This window comes from Chaetodon auriga, chromosome 18 (genome assembly GCF_051107435.1).
Source record: "Chaetodon auriga isolate fChaAug3 chromosome 18, fChaAug3.hap1, whole genome shotgun sequence".
NCBI classification, from domain to species: Eukaryota; Metazoa; Chordata; class Actinopteri; order Chaetodontiformes; family Chaetodontidae; genus Chaetodon; species Chaetodon auriga.
Genome location: NC_135091.1, coordinates 14,860,529 through 14,881,601, shown reverse-complemented (window position 1 = coordinate 14,881,601; position 21,073 = coordinate 14,860,529). Strand labels below are relative to the sequence as shown.

Sequence of the window (21,073 nt, the reverse complement as noted above, 5' to 3'; positions counted from 1 at the left end):
CTGTCTGAGTCCGTCTGCAGTGTGGACCCCACACCTCTGTGCCGTCCAGAAACTGAACCGCTGGAGCGAAACAGTGCTATTGTTTATCATTCATCATTTTCATGGCCCTCTCCATCAGCTGGAGGTATTATTGGCTGTTGCATATACTCGCTGTCAGGCACGCACACTGGTAGTCACTGGGGCGTCTTAAACGCAGGCCAGTAGTGGCCTTCATTGTGTCTGTGTGTGTGCGTGTGGTTTGTGTGTGCATTGTGCTATAACTGTTGGGTGAACTTTTACACGTCTCAGTTTATGGATTCTTATATTTTCACAGCTGCTCTCTGGTTTTAGTTTTCCCTCATCAGTCATATCTGCATTGGGGTTTCCTACACTTCATGCATATCCTTTATATATGTGTGTGTACATGCACGCCTCAGTGCTTTCTTTTTTACTTTATATTTCCCAGTATTTATTCATGTTCATACAAACAGTATATCACTCAGCTGTAAATTATAATAGATTTTGCAATCAATTACCTAGAATTTCCTTCCAGTAGCTGCACCGTGAGCTCAGTCTTACCCTAACACACACTGCCCCCTGGTGGAAGACATAAGCAGCAGCGTAAGTGTTGGACCATAAGAGGCAAACGCAGATGAATGCAGGTGTATGGGTTTGATTTTTGAAGAGCTTTCAGAGCTTTCAGTCAAATAGCCTTTTTTTGCTTAGGAAGGTGAGTGGGCAGCTCTGTCCAATTCTCTAATGCTAAACAGAGGTGCTTCAGTGCTTCCTGAAGATAACGCTATCCCATGATTCCTTGCAGCAGCAGCATTTAAAGCAACCACGGCAGGCCCACATCAGTAACATCCGCTTTGGCATAATTACGTAGTCTAAGTGCAGTCGGACTCTCTCAGCACCGCCGTTGTCTCCTTCACATCTTCACTTGACTTAATGATGTTTTCCATTGAGGTCAAGGAAAAGCGTTTCAGAAAAGACATAGGACATACTTTTTTTGTGACTGTTCAGCCACACCCAGAGGTTTAGGGGCAGCCTCTATGTGGCCTGAAAGCAAAAAAAACAGTCCAAACTCATCTTGCTGCTACACATCTCTGTGCTGTGAGCGCTCAGTAAGGCAGAGGCAGCCTAGATCTCTTCTTTCATCTGAAATGTAAATGAAGGCATTTACACCACTGGTTCAGCTTGGCTGATACCTGTTGTTCTTTGAAGCAGCTGTCAGTTTATCATGCTATGCTATGTATTGTATCTCACTGCAGTTATGTAGTAGTTTGGCCTGCTGGTATTGCAGGATACAGTTTTGTTGTTGATGATTCTGTTTTTTCCACACAGGTTCAACCAAAGAGGAGATGGCAGATCCCTCGCAGCCTTCTGAGGGTGCTGAGCTCAGCTTGAGGCCGCAGGGCAGAAAGTCTATTGGTGAGTCATACACAGTACATGACCTCAGACTCTGAGGGAAATCATTAGTAGCACTCTCATCAGGCCGGCTGCAGAGGCTGTAGGTCAGTTCAGCCATTACACTGCTAAAATTAATTTCGGTGTGACCTCAGATTCAGTGGCAAATCTTTAGTAGATCTCTCATTATGTGGGTGCAGAGGCTGGGTCGGCTTGACCAAAACAACATTGAAATTCATTTCCTCAGTCGTTGAGCTGTGTGGGTTGGGACCTGTCAGTGTAAACCTTGTTTATGTCCCTGCATTAGACGTAAAAGAGGCAGCAGATCCCAGATAAAGACTTGTTTAAAGGCTGTCATTTTGCATCGAGTATGTGGAAATGTCAATGAAATTTACACGCATTTGGTTGATTCAGCATAATTTATCTGTGTCCGTATTTGTGACTCGGGTTTCAGGTGAGGTGGAGGCAGAAAGTGAGGATGAGGATGATGATGATGACGACTGTAAAAAGGGCTCAATGGATGAGGTGAGTATCTTGCAAGCGGCAATTCAGATGTTAGAAGTAATAGACTTACAGATCAGTGTACTATTCACATGCCATGTGCTTATGCTGCCCTCTAGTGTACGTATTTGATACATATTTTATTTCTTCGGCATTGGCAAAGAGCTCGTTAATAGGACATTTTTTGTAAGACATTGTGCTGTGTTACATTTATAGATTTGCTTCTGCGTGTGTGTGTTGTCATGTACAGGGTACAGCAGGCAGTGAGGCATTTGCCACAGAGGAAATGTCCAACCTGGTCATCTACATCCAGCCAGTCAAGTTCAACAGCTTCGAGGGCTCTAAAAGTATGTAAGAACACTGAATTAGACCACGTGAACATTTTATTTGTCTCTGAAATGCTGAGCTTAGTAACGTCTCAAGTGAGAAAAGAGTTGTGCTTTGGGATAAAATCCTTTAAATATTAATGGAAACTCAGTACATCGGTTCTGTAGAAGGGCTGTAAACATACAGCACTGAGACGTTTGATGACTTCAATCTGTCCTGCCAACACTGGAACACTGTGATCAGCGTATCACCAACATATCACGTATCTCTGCCCGCAGAGATCAATCGCAGCTTCCAGATGTCGTCCTTCGTGGAGACCAAAGCTTTGGAGCAACTGACCAAATCTCCTGTAGAGTTTGTGGAGTATCCTTCACAGTTTTACTGAAACATGTTTGTACTCACAGTGCTTGAGTCTAGTTTTATGGTTGTTTTTCGTCTCACTCACGACTTCAGTCATATAGCTCATCTTCTTACATGAAAGTAATAATGATAAACATACTGTGTGTCATGTGAAGTCTGTAATCCATGCAGAATTTGATGCAAGTCGCGTTGAGTAGTTGAGGAAGTAGTCAGTGGTAGCAGCGACAGCACCAGTTGTACTTTAACCTGCTCTGCTCAGATACAACAAACTGCAGCTGAGCAGGATCTACCCTAAAGGAACCCGAGTGGATTCATCCAACTACAACCCTCAGCTCTTCTGGAACGCCGGCTGTCAGCTGGTGGCCCTCAACTTCCAAACCATTGGTGAGGGAAGATAGTGAAAGACTATTACATAGTTTTTTTTAGGCTACAGGTGAAAGCATTGTTTTTTCCATGCGCTGATCAATTTTGAGATTTTGGGCTTGTTTGCTCCCATAACATGTCTTCTTTCAGACTAGTGGAAAGAAAATATCTAGAATACACATTGAGTACAGAGTTCTGATGTGGAGTTGCAAATGCAAATGAGGACATATGAAATAGATCTTGTAAGATTTGCATATTTGAATGTAACATCTCTGAAAACTTACAATAGAAAAAAAAAGCATTGTCTTCATGTAAATAGTCAGATGGGGAAGTTTCATAGTGATACCTCTTTTTACCCTCTTCACCTGCAGTGTCTTGCCTTAATGATACAGATCTTTTGTTCTCTCACAGTGATGAAAAATGTATGAGCCACTCCTCTTTGAAAAATAATATGTTGACTCACCCCAATAAACCTTTGTCTCTCTGTCCTCACTCCACAGATTTGTCCATGCAGTTGAACCTGGGCATGTATGAGTATAATGGCAAATGTGGCTTCAGACTCAAACCAGAGTTTATGCGGCGGCCGGACAAACACTTTGACCCTTTCACTGAGAGCACAGTGGATGGGATAGTAGCCAACACACTGTCTGTAAAGGTTTGTGTCTGTCTTTTTGTGTCTGTGAAGCTCTCTGGCTGTCTCTATGATGTGTTTGAGCTTTCTTTTCCTCTCTGTCGCTCTCTTTCCTTCTTCACAGATCATCTCAGGCCAGTTCCTGTCAGATAAGAAAGTAGGCACGTACGTGGAGATCGACATGTTCGGCTTACCGGTGGACACCAAAAGGAAAGCGTTCAAGACCAAGACATCTCAGGGCAATGCCATCAACCCTGTCTGGGAAGAGGAGGCCATTGTCTTCAAGAAGGTCAGACTATGGCTTTGTGCACACGAACACAGTGGAAACATTTTCATTTGAAAATCTTTACACGGAGCAGAGAGTTTAATTTAATTTTGACCCAGCTTACTGCAGGTTCACTCAGGGTATTAATACAAAAACAGCTTCTAGTAATGCACAGCTATATAACAGCTAAAAAGCTTGAGCAATACACTGAATATAAATGTGAAATATATCCTTAAGAAAATGTAACAAAACAGTGACTGAGTTGTGTCATTTTTATGTGATGATGCGAGCTTCTTGTACGTTTTTCTCAGGTTGTGCTGCCCACACTGGCTTCATTAAGGATAGCTGTGTTTGAAGAAGGTGGAAAGTTCATCGGCCACCGCATCATTCCTGTGTCAGCCATCCGTCCAGGTGACTAGTTCTGTTTCAGCACAGCTCCCATCATTCACCATGATTTTAAGCATCATCTGAATTTGATTGTTAATTCCAGTTTTACGGACAGATTGAGAATAGAGGGAGTATTAAAAAGCAAAGGTGTATAAGCATTTAGAATACACAGAAACCATGAAAACATAACAGACACGAGGGAAGAGACAGTACTAAATAAGATTTGTTTAAATGTTTGCATAAGCTGTGACTCTTCCCTGAAGTGTGTTCAATTATCTGGATGCTCTGCTGCACTTGATGTGATGGACCCTTAATGTGACTCACACCCTGCAGGCTATCACTACATCAGCCTGAGGAATGAGAAGAACCAGTCCCTGACTCTGCCCGCTCTCTTCGTGTATGTCGAAGTAAAGGACTACGTCCCAGACACATTTGCAGGTAAGTTGCAGGTGAACAATGTTTTCGGTCAGAAGAGGTTCAGAATCATGCTCGGCTTTTACAAAAAAAAAGCTGCTCTGTTTTCTTCCTCAGACGTCATTGAGGCTTTGTCCAATCCCATTCGCTATGTCAACCTGATGGAGCAGAGGGCCAATCAGCTGGCTGCTCTCACATTGGAGGAGGGAGGAGAGGACGAGGGAGACAAAGAGGTGTGTGTGTGTGTGTATGCCTCTAGCTCACACATGTCTATATGTGTGCTCATTATTGTTTGTGTTTATGTGTGGAAAGCTTTGTGCGTTTGATTAGTTGCTGATTGAGACGAGCGGTCCCTCAGCCAGCTGGCCACTCTCATCATTGTCAGGAACTAACCGGTTCAGAAATTCAAAAGATAAAGCAGGCACAATGATAAGCTGCAGAGAGAGTTCCCTTTCCTTTCTATTAATATGCAATTTAGAAAGAAGCAGCATGAGGAGGTTTTTAATATCACCACAGAGTACTTTAAAGCCCACAGCCATCCAACAGCACCATTATAGAGAAAGGAGGGATTATGAACCACAGCCTGTGTCCAGCACAGAGTCCCACAGATATTATCAATGGACTTTGTTTTGGCCATTTTTCAATCGCAGTTGCTCCATGATAAAGTGCTCTGCAACCACAGCTGTAGCAGTATTGTTGCTGCATTTCATCAAGCCTCTTCCAGCAGCCACCTGCAGGCTCTGATTGCAGGTTTCCTCTGGGGGGAGGTCTGTCATTGTATCTCAGAGTACTTTCATGGTGCCATGCTTCAAAGGTGCAATGTGTAAGATATGGCCAGGGTTTTAGTTTGAAACATTAAGAAAATGAACCAACATAATTGTCACAATGTGAAGAAGTGGCAGTTCTGACAGTGTGTCAAAGATGTCCTGTTGAAAGTCTCGTTCCCCACTCAGAAACAGGGAGTTTGATGTGAGGTGGACAACCCAAATCAAATGAATGTTGCATGACTGACAATCAGATGGATCTTACTGATCCTCTTAAGGTCTTTAATGGTCTGTAATGTTGTAGTTCTACACCTGACTTTAGCTCGATGTCAATCTTAAAGGTACCATATGGAGATTTTGACCGCTAAAAACATTTGTATGGGGCTCACACACGAGAACGCCTATGTATATTTGGTTTCATGCTATTCGACTGATCGACAGTTGGTGGCAGTAATGTGCCAAGAAATGCTGCAATATACCAATAAAGGCAAGGAAGAACAACAAATTATTATGAGTGCCACCTCTGAAGATGTATCATGAGGAAAGATGTGCATTCAGCATGTTTGTTAGGCCTCAAGAACATACAAAATGCAATTTGATGATAGACAGAGAACGTAAATACTGACTAACCACTGATTAACATGAAACACAGGATATAAGCCAACTGAATTTAAGCCGCTGTTGGCAGTGACCTTTAATTTTAGTAGAGGCTTCAGTTGGATCGTAACCTAAATGCCAAGCAGCTCCGAGAGTTTCAACGAGTGGTCGCTGCATGAGAGGATGTGACCGTCTGCTTTGTTCCAAGTGACGTATCAGAGGAAAGATTGCACTGCGACCGCCTCACACTAATGGGCCATCAACATTACAACAACAGCAGGAGGATGGTCACCTCATAAGTTGTGCATTGAGGGTACAGTCGCATCATTTTTGATAGTGTTAGTCATTTTAAATGTACTTAACAGAGTGTACGTGTAGCTGAGGATAAATGTCGACAGAATGCAACAGGGAGCAGACAAAGAGACGATACCTGAGGAGAAACTTAAGGTGACAGGCAAGGCGGGGTTATCTGGGGTTATGAGAAGAGGGGACTGGAAATAAGGGTTGTTCCCGAGGGGCTTCTTTTATCTGATTTGCCAGCTGATACGATTAGCCAGGGGATGGCCGACGGAGAGCTGCTTCACATTGTGACCATGGCAACAGTGCCTAAAAGAGATAGAGCAGGGAAAGGCAGAGCACGGTGTGAGGAGATGAATGTGGAAGGAGGAGAAGATCTGGCTAGCGGGACTAGAGCAGAGATTATTTAAAAGTGCGTTAATGTTTCAGAGATAAGAGCGTGTAGTGCGAGACTCAGTGGAGCCGGGGGGGGAATTAAGATCTGCTCAGCCTCAGCACAGGAAGAGATGTTGAGAGTGGGTTACCAAAGCTATGTCTACAAACTATCCTGCAGGACACAGGTACAGCAAGAGCAAATTTTGTGTTTTTGTAACTGCCCACTTTACTGTACTTTTTACTGCACGGTTTAGAAGTTGTCATGTATGTTAACAGTTTAAAATACTCTGCACAAAAATCCTCTGCAGAAGACTCATTGGTTGGTGCTGTATTTACACCCGTTGACTGGATTTATCCGCATGTGGAATCTTTCACGTGATGGACAGGTGGAGGCAGGAAGTGATGCCCCCTCAGAATCGAAGGTGGACCAGCGGGTAACACTGCCTGCAGAGAACGGACTGAGCCATACGCCCATTATCGCCCCTAAACCCCCTTCGCTGGTTGGCCACCAGCCCCAGTCTGCAGGTACTGTACAGATAACCAGCAGCACGTTTTCAGTAGCTCAAAAAGTTCATTACAAATGTACATTACAGAACCATTTTAGAAAAGTTCAGAGATCTGTCACTTGATTGTGCAAATAACTTGTTTTTGGTGACCAGGCTCATTGAAACCATCAGTGAAGACTGAAGACATCATTCAGAGCGTCCTCACCGGTAACATTAAGTTTTCAAACTTCATGAGCACTTACTCTCATATCTGTGGTCATCACTCACATGATACTCATTGGAATGAGTTTCATTGATTTTGATTGATTTATCAGTCTGTCGCCCTTTCTCTCACTCACTATCATCTATCTGTTTCTGTTGGTCCTGTCTTTAGAATTGGAGGCTCAGACATTGGAGGAGTTGAAGCAACAGAAGGGCTTTGTTCGGGAGCAGAGGAAGCAGTACAAGGAGATGAAGGAGCTGGTTCGGAAACACCACCGCAAGACCAGCGAGCTGATCAAGGAGCACACGGCTCGTGTGTCCGAGCTACAGAGTCAACATCAGCGCCGGCGCTCTGCCTTGCAGAAGAGCCACAAACGAGACGGTAAGAAAAGGTAGGTAGCCCTCCTCTTCTCCGCTTCAACGTGTCTCACTGCTGCTCCCCCTCCTCACCTCTTCCCTTTGTAATCCTTCTGCTCCATCTGTCGTCAAAGGGAATCCACAAGAAACATGCCAACACAACTCAGAAAAAAGAGGCACAAAATGACGTGTAGTTCTTCATGACAACACATAGTAAACATGATGGTGTGCAATGTTTCCTCCCTGTCCCTCTTTATTCTTTTCTTTCTGTCTTCCATCTGCAGAAATACTCAATACATCATGCACCTTTAAAACTCATTAAAATGCACTGTTGCATTTTGTAGTGCTCTAAAACAAACACTTTAAGGCAGACATCGCCCTCTTCAGAAAGAGCTATGTCTGGAATAAGAATGAGTGGATAAGGCTTCCTCCAGGCCTCAGGGACTCATTCAGGGCCCTCAGGAGTCCATCACACACTGAAGAATCAGTACTCAGCATGCAGCAAAGATAACAGTTCTCTCAGCCAGTGTGGACCACAGAGGAGCACTGCATAAGACAGATAATTCATTTCAACCAAATCACTTCAGGGTACAAGATAAGTGCACGCCCTAATGTTTGAAATGGCTTCAAACATTAGCATCAATGTTCTGTTGGACCATTTCCAGAAAAAAGTTTATTTAATGACCAGTTGGCAGGCTGCCATGAAGGCAACCATGTCAGTATCTGTCTTAGTAATGCTGTCATTCTAGTTTTATTTGATATAAATATGCATATCACATGTATTCATTCACAGTGTCCAGTTACAGACTGAGTTAGGACCACTGTACTGAAATGGACGCAGGTATCTTAATATGCGTGTGCGTGTGTGTGTTTGCGTTTCCAGTCGGTCCGAACACTCCCTGTCGACCCTGGACCAGGAGCTGTGTGAGCTAGATCAGGAGTGCGGTCAGAGGCTCGCAGAGCTGAAGGAGCAGCAGCAGCAACAGCTCCTCACACTTCGCCAAGAGCAGTACTACAGCGAGAAGTACCAGAAACGAGAACACATCAAGCAGGTATCCACAAATACACACGCACAGGATATAGATGTGAGGCCTGCTGGGTCGGTTAGTTGTTAAATTAATAGCAAGAAACGGAATTGTTTGTTGTTTTTTCAGAATCCTTTTGAAATTCCATTTGCATGCACTTAAAAAGCCTTGAAAGTCTTTGCCATTTTTTTGAGAAATGACTGAACAATTTGCAAATCTGTGAGAACAGACATTTCCAGCCAAAACCATGCTGTTCCCCAAAGGTCTGTTAAGTATTTAATAGTTATCATTTGGTACATATTGCACATATATGGACAAAAGACTTAAAGCTCCAGTCCACATGACAGATTTCCCATCGTAAGCTGCCTAGTTATGGCCACTACACTTGTAGCTAATTTGAACTTTCCCAGAGTTTATAGTACCAGTCACTGTTCCCACACAAACAGCACATATAAACATACATAATATAAAAAGGCACATACTGCATGTGGCAGCAGACTAAGCAGACACACATATATGAGCTTGCCCTGACTTGATAAAGCGCTGACTGTCTCCATCTGTCCCAAAGCTCAGATAGGCTAACGCAGGCTAATCACATCAGACAAGTGAATGAGTGAACGCTGCTGCAAGCTCACCATGTACAATATTACAGCCATCATTCCGCTGCCTGCACACATGTTCTGTTGTATGGTGTGGAAAAAAGAAATGACTTCTGCTCCAGCAGTCCTGCAAAGTGAGCACAGCTGAGGTGTCACAAAGGTTTACTCAAGCAAAAGACGGCAGGCATGGTGGAGATAGTTCCTTAATCATGATCAAACAAACGTAGCTGGAATAAAAGTGACTAAAATGATCGAGAATTAAAAGCGGATGTTTTCTGTCTCACTCTACTCTGGTTTGTTGTCAGTGTCCAATCATGACTCTCTTTGTGTGTCTCTCTCCAGCTGGTTGAGAAGCTGACCACCATCGCGGAGGAGTGCCAGAATGCTCAGCTCAAAAAGCTCCGAGACATCTGTGAGAAGTAAGACTGTGTTCAGCTCGCACACACAGTCACACGAACACGAAGGAATCCTAGTTTCATTCTCTTTGTCTTCCTCCTTCTCTGTCTCACCATCTATAGAGAAAAGAAGGATCTGAAGAAGAAAATGGACAAGAAACGGCAAGAGAAGATCAATGAAGCCAAATCTAAAGACAAGAATGTGACAGAAGAGTAAGTGTCTGTATTTGAACCTTAACAACAAATAGTAAATGGTACTTTAATACATTTGTGTGACCACTAGATGTCACTAAAGATTTAGCTCTGGTGCAGCTGGTTGCTCAGTTTGAATGCTGATAAAATTCTCCCTACAGAGAGAAGCTGGAGATCAACAGATCGTTTGTCAATGAGGTGGTGCAGTACATCAAACGGGTAAGAGAGGATATGGCCATGGTCTGATGGAGTCCCTCATTAAGATGGAGCAATAACAAGAATAATAGTGATAATAATAAACTGTCTTTGTGTAGCACCTTTCGTACAAGGACAGCAGCTCAAAGTGCTTTACAACAAATAAATTGTGTGGAAAAAGACTGAATGAACATAAAAGCAGGGGTTGTGTGTGTGTGTGTGTGTGTGTGTGTGTGTGCGTGCGTGTGCGTGTGCGTACGTGTATGTATGTGTGTGTGTGCAGTTGGAAGACGCCCAGAGTAAAAGACAGGAGAGACTACTGGAGAAGCACAAGGACATCCGCCAGCAAATCTTGGATGAAAGGCCAAAGGTAAGACATTTGTTAAGAAAATGTTAAATGAAACTCAAATGTGCCAAACTCTTGATTTGTGATGTGTTAATACTGTACACGCTCATTTTTTTTCATTAATTCCATCACATGCTCTTCTTAGCGCTTCTTTTAAGTTACTGGTCTGCTGCATGACAGAATCCACCCTCAGTGTGTTCCGGGGTGCACGGCCAGGGGCCCAGCATGCCTTTGGATCCTTGCATGTGCAAACAGAAAGAAAAAGACATTTTTCGTGGCTTCAAATGGCAATCCAGTAAATTTACACAGGTTTTGGCTCGGCATTTTGCTCTTTGCATCGTGGATGGACAACATAGAAGTTTTATAAGATGTGAATAGAAACATAACTTTGGTTAAATGTGAGTATATTGTCCTTGAACTAAACTATATATCTAACTGAACTTTGGCATATTTGTTTTTGCCACTTGCTGACATGAGAATATGTCACCATGGCTTGAAATACCAGTACCTGCTGTGCTTCATGTGGTTGCATACAGTAACACCATGTGTTGAGTTGTTTGGTTTTGTATTACTGAACAATGGTTAGTTGCCTTGTAACACAGAGGTCCCCACTGTGGTGGCTGCATCTGTCCTGGGCTGTCGCTGTTAATGCGCTTCCTGGAGTCAAGATCAAATCCCATCATGCCATTCTGCTATATGTTACATACACACGACTTTTAGCATGACTGCTTTTCCTCTATGAGTTGCACAGTTTGCAAACTTGTCATTGTGACTGTCATTGTAGGACAATTGTGCAGCTGAAGAGCATGGTAAGACTATCGCTGCATCCCAGTGTTCAGTATTAATACAGCATCAGTGTGGCAGTAACAATATGCAAGCCTTTGTGCACCCAGGTTGTTGATTGGCAGCAAGTGAATGCAGATTGCATCTCTGTAATGTCTTAGACCAGCCAGGCATCACTACAATGCTGAATACTGTGTGGATATGTTGTGAATTTTTCTGCAAAGAACATCAAATATGGCGTGGCTGTATATTTAAGTGCAGCCTGTGTAGCATGGCAGCATAACAGCCTAACAGGGGCAGCAGATTGGCCCGTGTGTAGTGAGATCACAGCCCAGTTGGAAGGCTCGAACGTAATCCCACCTGTCAGTGCGTGCGTCCTTGAGCAAAATCATCGGTGCCAGCCAGAATAAAAGGCAAGCTTCACCATTTTGGGTTATCAATCAGGTATATTAAATCAACTGTATCTGTATTTATCTGTATATTTTATTTAAAGCATAAATGCCTCACACCATTATTCTAAGTATGGATGTGACCATAGCACAAATATGATATCAAGTGATGCTAGTACATCTTCTGAACACAAAGGTAGTCATTCAATGTTGCTAATTTTTCTCCTCTTCAGTTACTTTGACAAAATCTTTACAAACAATATTACAGAACGCTGCCAGTATAATCAAAATTACCTCTGCTTGCCAAGAAGACACTGATGTAATCATGTTTTTACCCTTGTTGTCAAATGAGAAGCGTAGTGTGCTTTTACCATATCCACTCATGTTTTTTTTTTTTTTAATAAAAAGATAGGCTTAAATCAGAAGTGTTCTGTTGGAGACAGCTGCATAACCACCCACTCTCAAAGTGACAGCTCCTTTTTGCTTTAAAACCACTTGAGTTGAGTGTGGGAGGTGCAGCATAGACATCCAGCCCTACCCCTCACATACAGTAGGTCTCTCCCATTTTCCCAAAAAACAGCAGTATGGAGAAATGATGAGTGATTCCAAAATACTGCTGATGATATTTGCCTTTTAACCATCTGCTTGACGTGTAAACAGTCAGGTTATTGAACTGCACTCCTTTTAATGTGGTCCTGTAGTGACCCTCATCATCTTTTAATAGTTGCGAGAGCATTCTTGTCAATAACAGCAGATTTATAATGATTTCATGAATCAACAATGAGCCTTCTGAAGGAGACTCATCACGGTCTAATTAACATTGAATTAAGCCAGTTTCCTCAGATGAGAAAGACATGCTGCTGTTTTCTTTTGCTGATCACTCCAGTGTTCCAATCAGATTTCATTCTGTTAGCCGTCGTCATTTCCCACAAAATTGTAACTGATTATCCATCACCTAACCCCGCTGTCACAATCACTTCTCCAAATCAACATCCGGGCCATGGCAAATTTAATTCGCCCAGAGAAGCCTGCGACATGGTAATCAGCCATCTCTGCAATATCTGTTCTAATGCAGCAGCGGCCATTTGTATGCAAAATATGCAAGAGATGTCAGAGGACGCGGCTCTGGAGACATCAGAGAGTGCCCACAGTCACGTTTGTTAAAACATGCAGGACACTACCCACACTGCCAGAATAACAACCAGAGTTAAGGATGCGTTTCTGTCTGAGAGTATGTGGTTAAATGGTATTAATGTGAAATCTTGTGAAGGAAAGAAGGGAAACAGGCTGGATAATCTCTGAGGCTGTGTGTTTTTCTCAAAGTCTTCACGCTGTAAAAAAGCTATGACTACCCCTACCAGCCCCTGTCATAGTTTGTTCACTGTAGCAGGTTTTGGCTGCCCTGATTTCACGTTTCACTTCTTTTGCACTCTCTTTAACCTCGTCAGGTACTCGTCCCTGAATGCTCTTTTCTTTTAAAAGTACCTGAAAATACTTCGATAGTCAGGGTTTACTGTACAACTACTGAGCTGCTACCAACACTGTTAAGTCCCTCAATATTATAACTAATAGTGTTTGATCATCAATACAGTATGACTCATTACACGTCCCAGTCAGTTCAGTCAATATGGCCTCATCTATATTGAGTCAGCTAACATGAGCCCAGTTCTTTACATACAGTACATGCTTTGCACAGTGCCCCTCTCTCCCAACAGCATTTAAATGTTGATCACATACAGCTGTGCTACATCTATATTCCAGCTCTGCCTAACAGCATGTGGAAATGTCCTAGAGCAAAACACTGAACCCAAAGCGGGTCCCTGTGAGCACATTGCGGGCCTTGCATGGCAGCTCTGATACCATCTGTGTGAGTGTGATGAATATGAAGCATTGTAAAGCGCTTGGCTCTCCCGATCAATGCTCTTTGTGAATGCTGTCCATTCAGCATGGTTCAAACTCGCCCAAACTATATTTGAGGCAAATGGAGGCATTGTTGATTAGCTCACAGGAAAACCCTTTACTAGTTAGCTATTGGATGGATGTAAACAACAACGGAAACAGAAACATAGAAAGCAGAAGGGCTGAAAGACAGGGGCTCCAACGGGGGCTAATGGATGAGGGCATAGATAACCAGGACAGGGCTAATATAAAAATACTTTTGTTGTGTGTGTCTCTATGTTTCGTGTGTGTGTGTGTGTGTGTGTGTGTGTGTTAGCCTTTATGAATTACAGGGAGGGAGATACAACATACTTTCTCTCTCACACAGTTCTGACCCAGTTTCTCCTATGGGCTCAGAGCAGCCACTAATGGACAGCTATAACTATCCCTGGTGAAGACCCCGAGAGCTGAGCAGCCCGCTACAACGGTAGCTGTGTGTGTATGTGTGTGTGTGTGTGTGTGTACACACATGCATGTGATACATAAACCTAAAAACTAGCTGAGCATTTCTGCTATGTGAACTAACAGCTGCTTCATACAAGCCTTAATAGGTATCATCCAAGCTGTTTGAAGCTGAATGTGAGAGATATGTTGCTTTCAGTATTATGAATAATAAGATCCTGAGGTCCCAGCTTGTGATGGTCTAAGGATCACGTACTGAATTGGATAAAACAGGTGAGAGAAAGAGAGAGACACGGCGAGGTTTGTCGTCACTCCCAGCATGTGCACTCAGGTGTCACTGTCCTGTTAATGATCCAATCAAAACGCCCTCCAGGAGTCACCAGTGCACCAGCACCATGGTGAATGCCGTTTCCCCACACTTCAAGACCCTATATCCTGGCATGCCTCTTCTTTTCACCTGCCACCTGCTCAAGTTCACCTCGCCATATGTCCATCTTTAATTATTCACACCTCGCGTTGATAGTGACAATCTTTTTATCAATTGTCAAAGCAGGTAAAAGACCCACTTGTGCTGCTCTTTTGAAATGCATATTTTGAGAACTCGTATTTGCTTTTTCACCTCACAGTTTAGAGCTGGAGCTGTTTGATTAGATGTGTTGAATGGGACGTGACTAGCATATTGCTTGATTCAAACAAAAGCTGTTTGAAACCACTTTTACAAAAACATTTCTTTGTCTTTTATTGATTTTTGTCTCACATAGGACCTGCTATGGTGTGGCTTTAAGCTTTTTCTATCTAACCTGTTTGCATGTGGTCAGATGTCCGTAAAGGACGGATCATATGGACGTCCTATCAGACCATATCGACTCCATTGCAGCCTCTTTGAAGACTGGATGGACTGGGATTGGATGGCTTACCAGGCTGTGTTGTAATTCCTCTGTACTAGTCATCCCTTCACACACACCTTTTTTGGCTGTGAAAGAGAGTATGAAAAAGTGATAAGGCAATATGTTTCACAACAGTGTGCGTTGGTGTATGTGCGCGAGTGGTGTGAATGCGAGTACTTTCATAGGAGACACGCTGATTCTTTCTTGCTTAAATGGAAAAGGAAAAAAAATGTGCTGGTGTCTCCCCACTGTGCAAGCCTTGAACCAACACACTGAACCACACATCTACGTGCACACACACACACACACTCTTGTTCGTTCCACAGGCAGGAGTCCTGTGCGGTCGTCATGGAAACTTGGGTCCCCCACTCTCCCCCTCCCCATCTCTCATATCCTCTTCTACCCTTCATGACTCTCTGCAATCTGTTAATTTGGAACTGAGTCCTCATGACGCAATCCCAGGGACGGTTGCTGGAGGTGGAGGAGAGCAGCAGGAGAGCAGGAGGGAGGGAAGGATGAAGAGAAGGGGAAGCAAACAGGTTGGAGGAGGCACGGAGGTGTGGAGTTGAAGAGGAAGAGTGTGGCCGCCCTCTCTCTTCCTCTCTTTTTGTGTCTCCCCCCCTCTCTCTGCGTGATGTAGAGGTGGCCACTATGTTCCTGTTCATCACAGGCTTTGATCTGCATCATCCCTGCCTGCATGTTTGCATCAATAATGCACTTATGCTCTCACACACACACACACAATACCCACAGGGAACACTGAGTGCAAAGCAGAGACAGTGAAGTAAAATCCATTGTGTGTGTGTGTGAGTGCGCGTACACGTCGCACGCTTGGTTACTCTTCTGCTCTGTTATGCTAGCTGCTATTTTAGATCAGTGCACGAGTGTTCATTATGTATGCCCACGTGTGCTAATGAAGCTCTCCAGGGTTATGCTCTGTCTAAGGAACGTTCGCTGCTGAGCTCCTGCTGGAAAGTGTCTTCTCTGCAGTGTGGTTTGGAGTTTTCAGGCTTCAGCGTGAGCCACCTTTCATAAGAGGTGGGAATAGTGAAGGTACAGATGTACAAAGGTATGTACGAAAGTGCAGTGTGGTAGCTCGGTAAGCACAGTTTGACCTGCATTGTGAAGTTTGTCGGAGGTATTGGAGCACGTGAGAAAAGTCTTGTATGTAGCGTTTTACAAAAAATATTAACAATGGATTCGAAGCAACCAATCATAGTGACAAACGGAGAATTATCGCCCAACTCCACAGTTCCTCTTAGCTCTACAGAGCATCTGTCAGCTCATCCTTTTTTTTGGGAGGACCTTTACTGTTTGGGTTAACTCTCAGAGCTCTTATCGACCTTGTCTCCAGCAGCAGCAGGCAGCTCTTTTTAGTGCAAAAGTTCTTTTAAACCCACTGTACACTACCTGCCCAGCACCACACAGCAGACAAACAAGGTTAGCAACCAGCTGCTGAACAGAGTGAAGCATTTAGCAGCTAAAGAGACAAATATTTTGTCCAGGAAGTGGTGGAAAGCAAAAGAGAGCTAAAAGGAGAGTGAATATCAATATGCTTGCCACGAACATGTCTCCAAATGAATGCTAATGTCACTCTGTGTCTGCTGGATGTGTAGATAGGCAGCTGTTTGCCAGACTCTCTCTCAGCAACTCAGACTGATGGCCTCGCACCAGACTACCAGATATGGTTTTGGTTTATGAACCAGGAAGTCCTGTAGATCCTCTGGTTCTTCTTTATTTGAGTTCCACAAAGCAGAACAAAACATTCACTGATGCTGCTTTTAGCCATTACAGTAGGAGGAGCTAAAAATATTACCTTTACATGTAAACTAAAAACTCATCAATTTAATCTGGCTTTTATGTAATGTTTTACAATTTTATGGTTTTATTGTTTTTAGTTGTTTTATTATCAACCTTTTTCATCCTACATTTTGTCAGCATCTTGTGAAGAATTTTTTTGAAAGGCGCTTTATAGATAAAGTTTGATTGATTGATTGATAAGGTCATAATACTGTAAATTTTGTTTATGCTTGTTGTGCTGCCCCCGGTGGCCAAAAAATCAATTTATGCAGGATTTAACAAAAATGGTAAAACTGACTCTAAAAACAGCCAACCAGTCTTGTTTGTCACAATGGCTTACAACATCTTTTAGTTAGCTTCCACATCTGAATTAAAAATCTCAAGATACCACCGAGCACATTTCACAGCTAACCTTCCCGTTTGAACCAATCCTTTTAGGGGAAACACTCGCTACTCTACATGCATGGTGCAAATATGCAGGAGTGTTTTTTCTTCAATTCCTGGACCTGAAGAGAGGAATTTAAGAAAAACTCCCGCAAAGCAACAGATGAATTATCTCAGAAGAGTCAGGAAAGGGCACTGACACACACATACATGCACTCACACATACACACACAGGAAGGAGGATAGAAGATGGAAAAGGAGCATGCAGCCTGTTCAGAGTAATGGCTGTTTCTGTCTCCCTTTCATTACTGTGTTGTTCATTCTCCTGCATTGGGCTGCCGCAGTTCATTTTCATACTTATGACCGATGCAGTGGAAAGAATGTAAATGAAGGAATGGCACTCTCTGTCCTTGCTGCTCTCTTTCTCTCTTTCACACAGACACACACACACACACACACACACATACAATTTCCATGCATTGCACAGCTAGGCTCCCTTTTCTTCAGAAAGCCTGTATTGCTGGCAGGGTGGTGACCCTGTCACATCTCTTGGACATGTGATTCTTTGGTTTAGCCTAATTGGACTGTGTTTAGATATGCAGCATATCTCAAGGTCATGACACACGCACCCATACACATCACACAGCCTTTGGCTCTGCTTTGCCGGTTTTGATCCATTTCACAGGAGGTGTTCGTTTTCATTGAAAGTGGTTTGAATAGGAGCGGCAGCTAGCTTGCAGAAAAGCACATCTTTCCCTTTGACCTCCTTATTTTGACTGTATGACGAGGCACAGTTCACATAGCCACATACTGTAGATGCGGAGCGGTGTGTTGCCGATTGAAGGCTTCTTTGTGGTGCTGCAGTGGGCGTTATGTCACGGCTCAAAGCAAAGAATTAATTTGGCTCTTCGGAGGCCTTCTCTGCTTCCCTTGATAGCTTCTCAAAACGAGGACAGCTGGTGAAGAAGGTCACTGAGTGCTGTATTTTAAGAAAGACAGAAATGTGTGAGTGTGCACGCACGCATGTGTGTGTGTGCGTGTGTGTGCAACTGTGCGTGCGTGTGTCTGTGGGCGCGTGTGGTTTGTTGACAGGTCTTCAGAGATGAGAGACAGATTTAAAAGATGGCTGGATAGCTGCTGCCGGTTGGTGTCCACACAGGAACTGGACCGTACATACACACACACACACACACACACACATATATATATATGTATGTATATATATGTATATATATATATATACTGTAATCATGCAACATAGTACTCAAAGCATAAGCACACAGAATAAACAGGCAATGTTGTCTTTTCTCACTTTGTTTTTGTTGTGTGTGTCTTGTGTTCTCAGCCAGAGCTGGTTTAGTTTTAAAGCATCACAGCTGACCTCATTACAGTTCAGTTTTGATGCTTTTCATGTCCCAAATCAGAATTCAGTACAGTCAATTACAAAAGTTGACCCAAACTTAGCTCCACCAGCTCCAGGAAGCCCGAGCAACAACTTTCACTGATGCCTTCACTCTATTTCCTGTACTCTAATCTCCTCACTGCCAAACTGATAAGATTGGCAGTGAGGAGATTAGAGTAGAAGGTCCATCATTCCATCATCCCTTGGGGTTTTTTTTCTAAATCAACCTGTCCTCTCATTGAAAACAAAGTGCTGTCGTCATCGCCGTTGGTGTTCACTCCTGAGCTGTTGATTGCATGCAGAGGACACACACACATGCTGTACATGCATGCAGACACACACATGCACAAGACTTTCTGAGAAACTGCGTGGTGCCCCTCAAACTCCTCTGCCACCCCTCCCCGCTCCCACCTCCTTCACATGTGTCAGGGTGTTATCAGATGGGAGAAAGATGGCAGCTTTAATCAGAGGGTGTTTGTGCCTCAGCAGGGCAGGGGTAAGGGCAGGCACATACACATACATGGCGTGCAGACCGTCCCACCCCTAAGTAGGTCATGCGCAGTGCAGAGCGGGGGAGAGGGAGGCTGAGAGCTGTAGTGCATCTTTTGCCATCTGGTTATGATGTGCTGGATGTCCGCTCTGTGAGACCCACAGAGAGAGTGAAAAAGAAAGAAAGCAGGAAAGAGAGAGAGGCATGTTGCAGAGAAGGTGACCTTACGGTGCTGTGCTCGGCGGGGGCTCTGCTGTACCACGCAAAGCATTATGATGTGACAAGTCAAGAGCTCCTTCATTTTGCACAAAGACAGACAGCATCAATTACAGTAGCTGTTAGTGTTATCTGGCTGATTGAGTCTGCACTTCACTCTAGTTTTGCATTTTCAGCTGTTAGTGCACACACTTTCACTTTCAGAATATACTTTATTTTATGATTTATACAGAAATTTTACAGCAGAGACAAAATGTAAAAGGAACCAGTGGATTTCTGTGGAGCTATTTTGAATGAACTGCCGTGGAGATATGCTGAACTTTGCAATTCAACAGTGTTCTAAAGTAAAATATGATCTGTGATCAAATGATAAGTAAACAAGCAACAATTTTGATACTGGACAGTTCTTTGGCATTTGATACTAGGGACACATTTCGGTCGGTCCTCATAAGCTCCTGAGGTTTGATATCAGTCTGCTCATACATGATCTAACATCAGTCAAATTTGCTATATATAATTGCATTAAACGGCTATGGAATCAAGTATTTCTAACGATCTGCTTTCCTCGTGTTGCTGTGCAGTGCTCTCAAATGAAATGGATGTGCCGTCTTATAAACTGAAGTGGAGAGGGCAGAATGTTGGAAAGTCAAAGAGAACAGGATGGCTGTCCTTGACCTTCATTCTATCTCTGCTCCTCTCCTCTCACTCTTGCTTGAATGTGCTTGTGAATATTTCTTCTCTCTGCCAGCTATGATTTTCGTGGCCGCTGTGTTAATTGGAGGCTAGATGTACATTCATTCTTCCAGGAGAATTCAGCTTTATGTTAAGTAGCTCTTTGTATCTGAGGTTCGTGCGGGAGTGCGCATTCGTCTCTAACTTTTTGCTGATGTGTAGCACAAATACTGCCGACCTTGGCTTTTGCCCTGAGGGAGTCCATAATTATGATTTTTCTTCTGGTCACTTTTGAGTAAGAAGTTGGGTGTGAGTCTGAAGCGGGCCCTCATTCGATTAACAAAGGCCTCTCAGACAAAGTATTGATCCCGGATAAAGCCTCTCAGAACTCCCAGGTATTTTCGACCTCTCATAATGCTGACGTGTCTGTATTGAGCTGTGAGACTCTGACACCATTCATCTTAGCAGCTTTTCTTTTAATTACTGCTCTCCCGTGGGAGCCAGTCGGGTAGTTAAACAGAGAAATCAGCATTACAGCAATTATTGGCTCACAATGAAATGAATACAATCTTGTCATCTGTAATCATTGGGGGCGTCAATGCCTGGGAGAAAACAGCTTCTCCTTTCTGTATCTCAGTGAGGGGAGGGAGTGTGAAGCACCTCAGCAGGCAGAGGTAGACCAGTCTGTGTAAGTCATGGAATAAAGCAGAATCCCTATGAACGTAGTGTTTAGATAACAGTCATGGGGGACACAAATCAGAGTGCACAGTGATTGGTGGAAATCTTTAAAGCTGCTCTAATCAATATTTTCATGTGAGTGCGTGTATTGTGAAAAGGGTTGTTCATAATGACAAGCCCAGTTTCTCTCAGCTCTCTGGAGTGTTTTAGTGTCTTTCAGCTTTGTTGTTTTGGTTTTACACAACAACCAAACCAGCTGTCACCCTCACTGCTCTAAGCATAATGTGGGGTGCTGTTTTCAGCTAAAAAGTTCTGACAAACCCACTGGTGGAACCTGGTGGAAACAAGAACTGAGCTGAACTGAATGTCAGAAAGGCCAGAAAGGACTCAAATGAATGCTAATGTTGCCTCTGTGGAGGGAAGGGGGGACGTAGGTTTCATTTCAACCCTTGGGGGACACGTACAGTATTGAAGCAGCACGGTGTTGCAGTGGTTAGCGCTCTTGCCTCACAGCAAGAAGGTTCTGGGTTCGAACCAGCCGGCTGACCT

The 21,073-nt window shown here is 43.6% G+C and overlaps 1 protein-coding gene across 1 annotated transcript in view; it reads left to right on the top strand.

Moving 5' to 3' along the window:
* Positions 1 to 21,073, top strand: part of plcb1l (phospholipase C beta 1-like) — a 99,919-nt gene that overhangs the window by 76,230 nt on the left and 2,616 nt on the right. The window contains exons 15-32 of the mRNA XM_076756280.1: positions 1,324 to 1,410; positions 1,841 to 1,911; positions 2,138 to 2,234; positions 2,493 to 2,577; positions 2,834 to 2,958; positions 3,438 to 3,592; positions 3,693 to 3,857; positions 4,145 to 4,244; positions 4,554 to 4,658; positions 4,752 to 4,867; positions 7,054 to 7,192; positions 7,327 to 7,380; positions 7,547 to 7,766; positions 8,615 to 8,783; positions 9,698 to 9,774; positions 9,874 to 9,963; positions 10,104 to 10,161; positions 10,421 to 10,507. Coding sequence (XP_076612395.1) covers positions 1,324 to 1,410; positions 1,841 to 1,911; positions 2,138 to 2,234; positions 2,493 to 2,577; positions 2,834 to 2,958; positions 3,438 to 3,592; positions 3,693 to 3,857; positions 4,145 to 4,244; positions 4,554 to 4,658; positions 4,752 to 4,867; positions 7,054 to 7,192; positions 7,327 to 7,380; positions 7,547 to 7,766; positions 8,615 to 8,783; positions 9,698 to 9,774; positions 9,874 to 9,963; positions 10,104 to 10,161; positions 10,421 to 10,507 — 2,000 coding nt within the window. The remainder of the gene's footprint in view (positions 1 to 1,323; positions 1,411 to 1,840; positions 1,912 to 2,137; positions 2,235 to 2,492; positions 2,578 to 2,833; positions 2,959 to 3,437; positions 3,593 to 3,692; positions 3,858 to 4,144; positions 4,245 to 4,553; positions 4,659 to 4,751; positions 4,868 to 7,053; positions 7,193 to 7,326; positions 7,381 to 7,546; positions 7,767 to 8,614; positions 8,784 to 9,697; positions 9,775 to 9,873; positions 9,964 to 10,103; positions 10,162 to 10,420; positions 10,508 to 21,073) is intronic.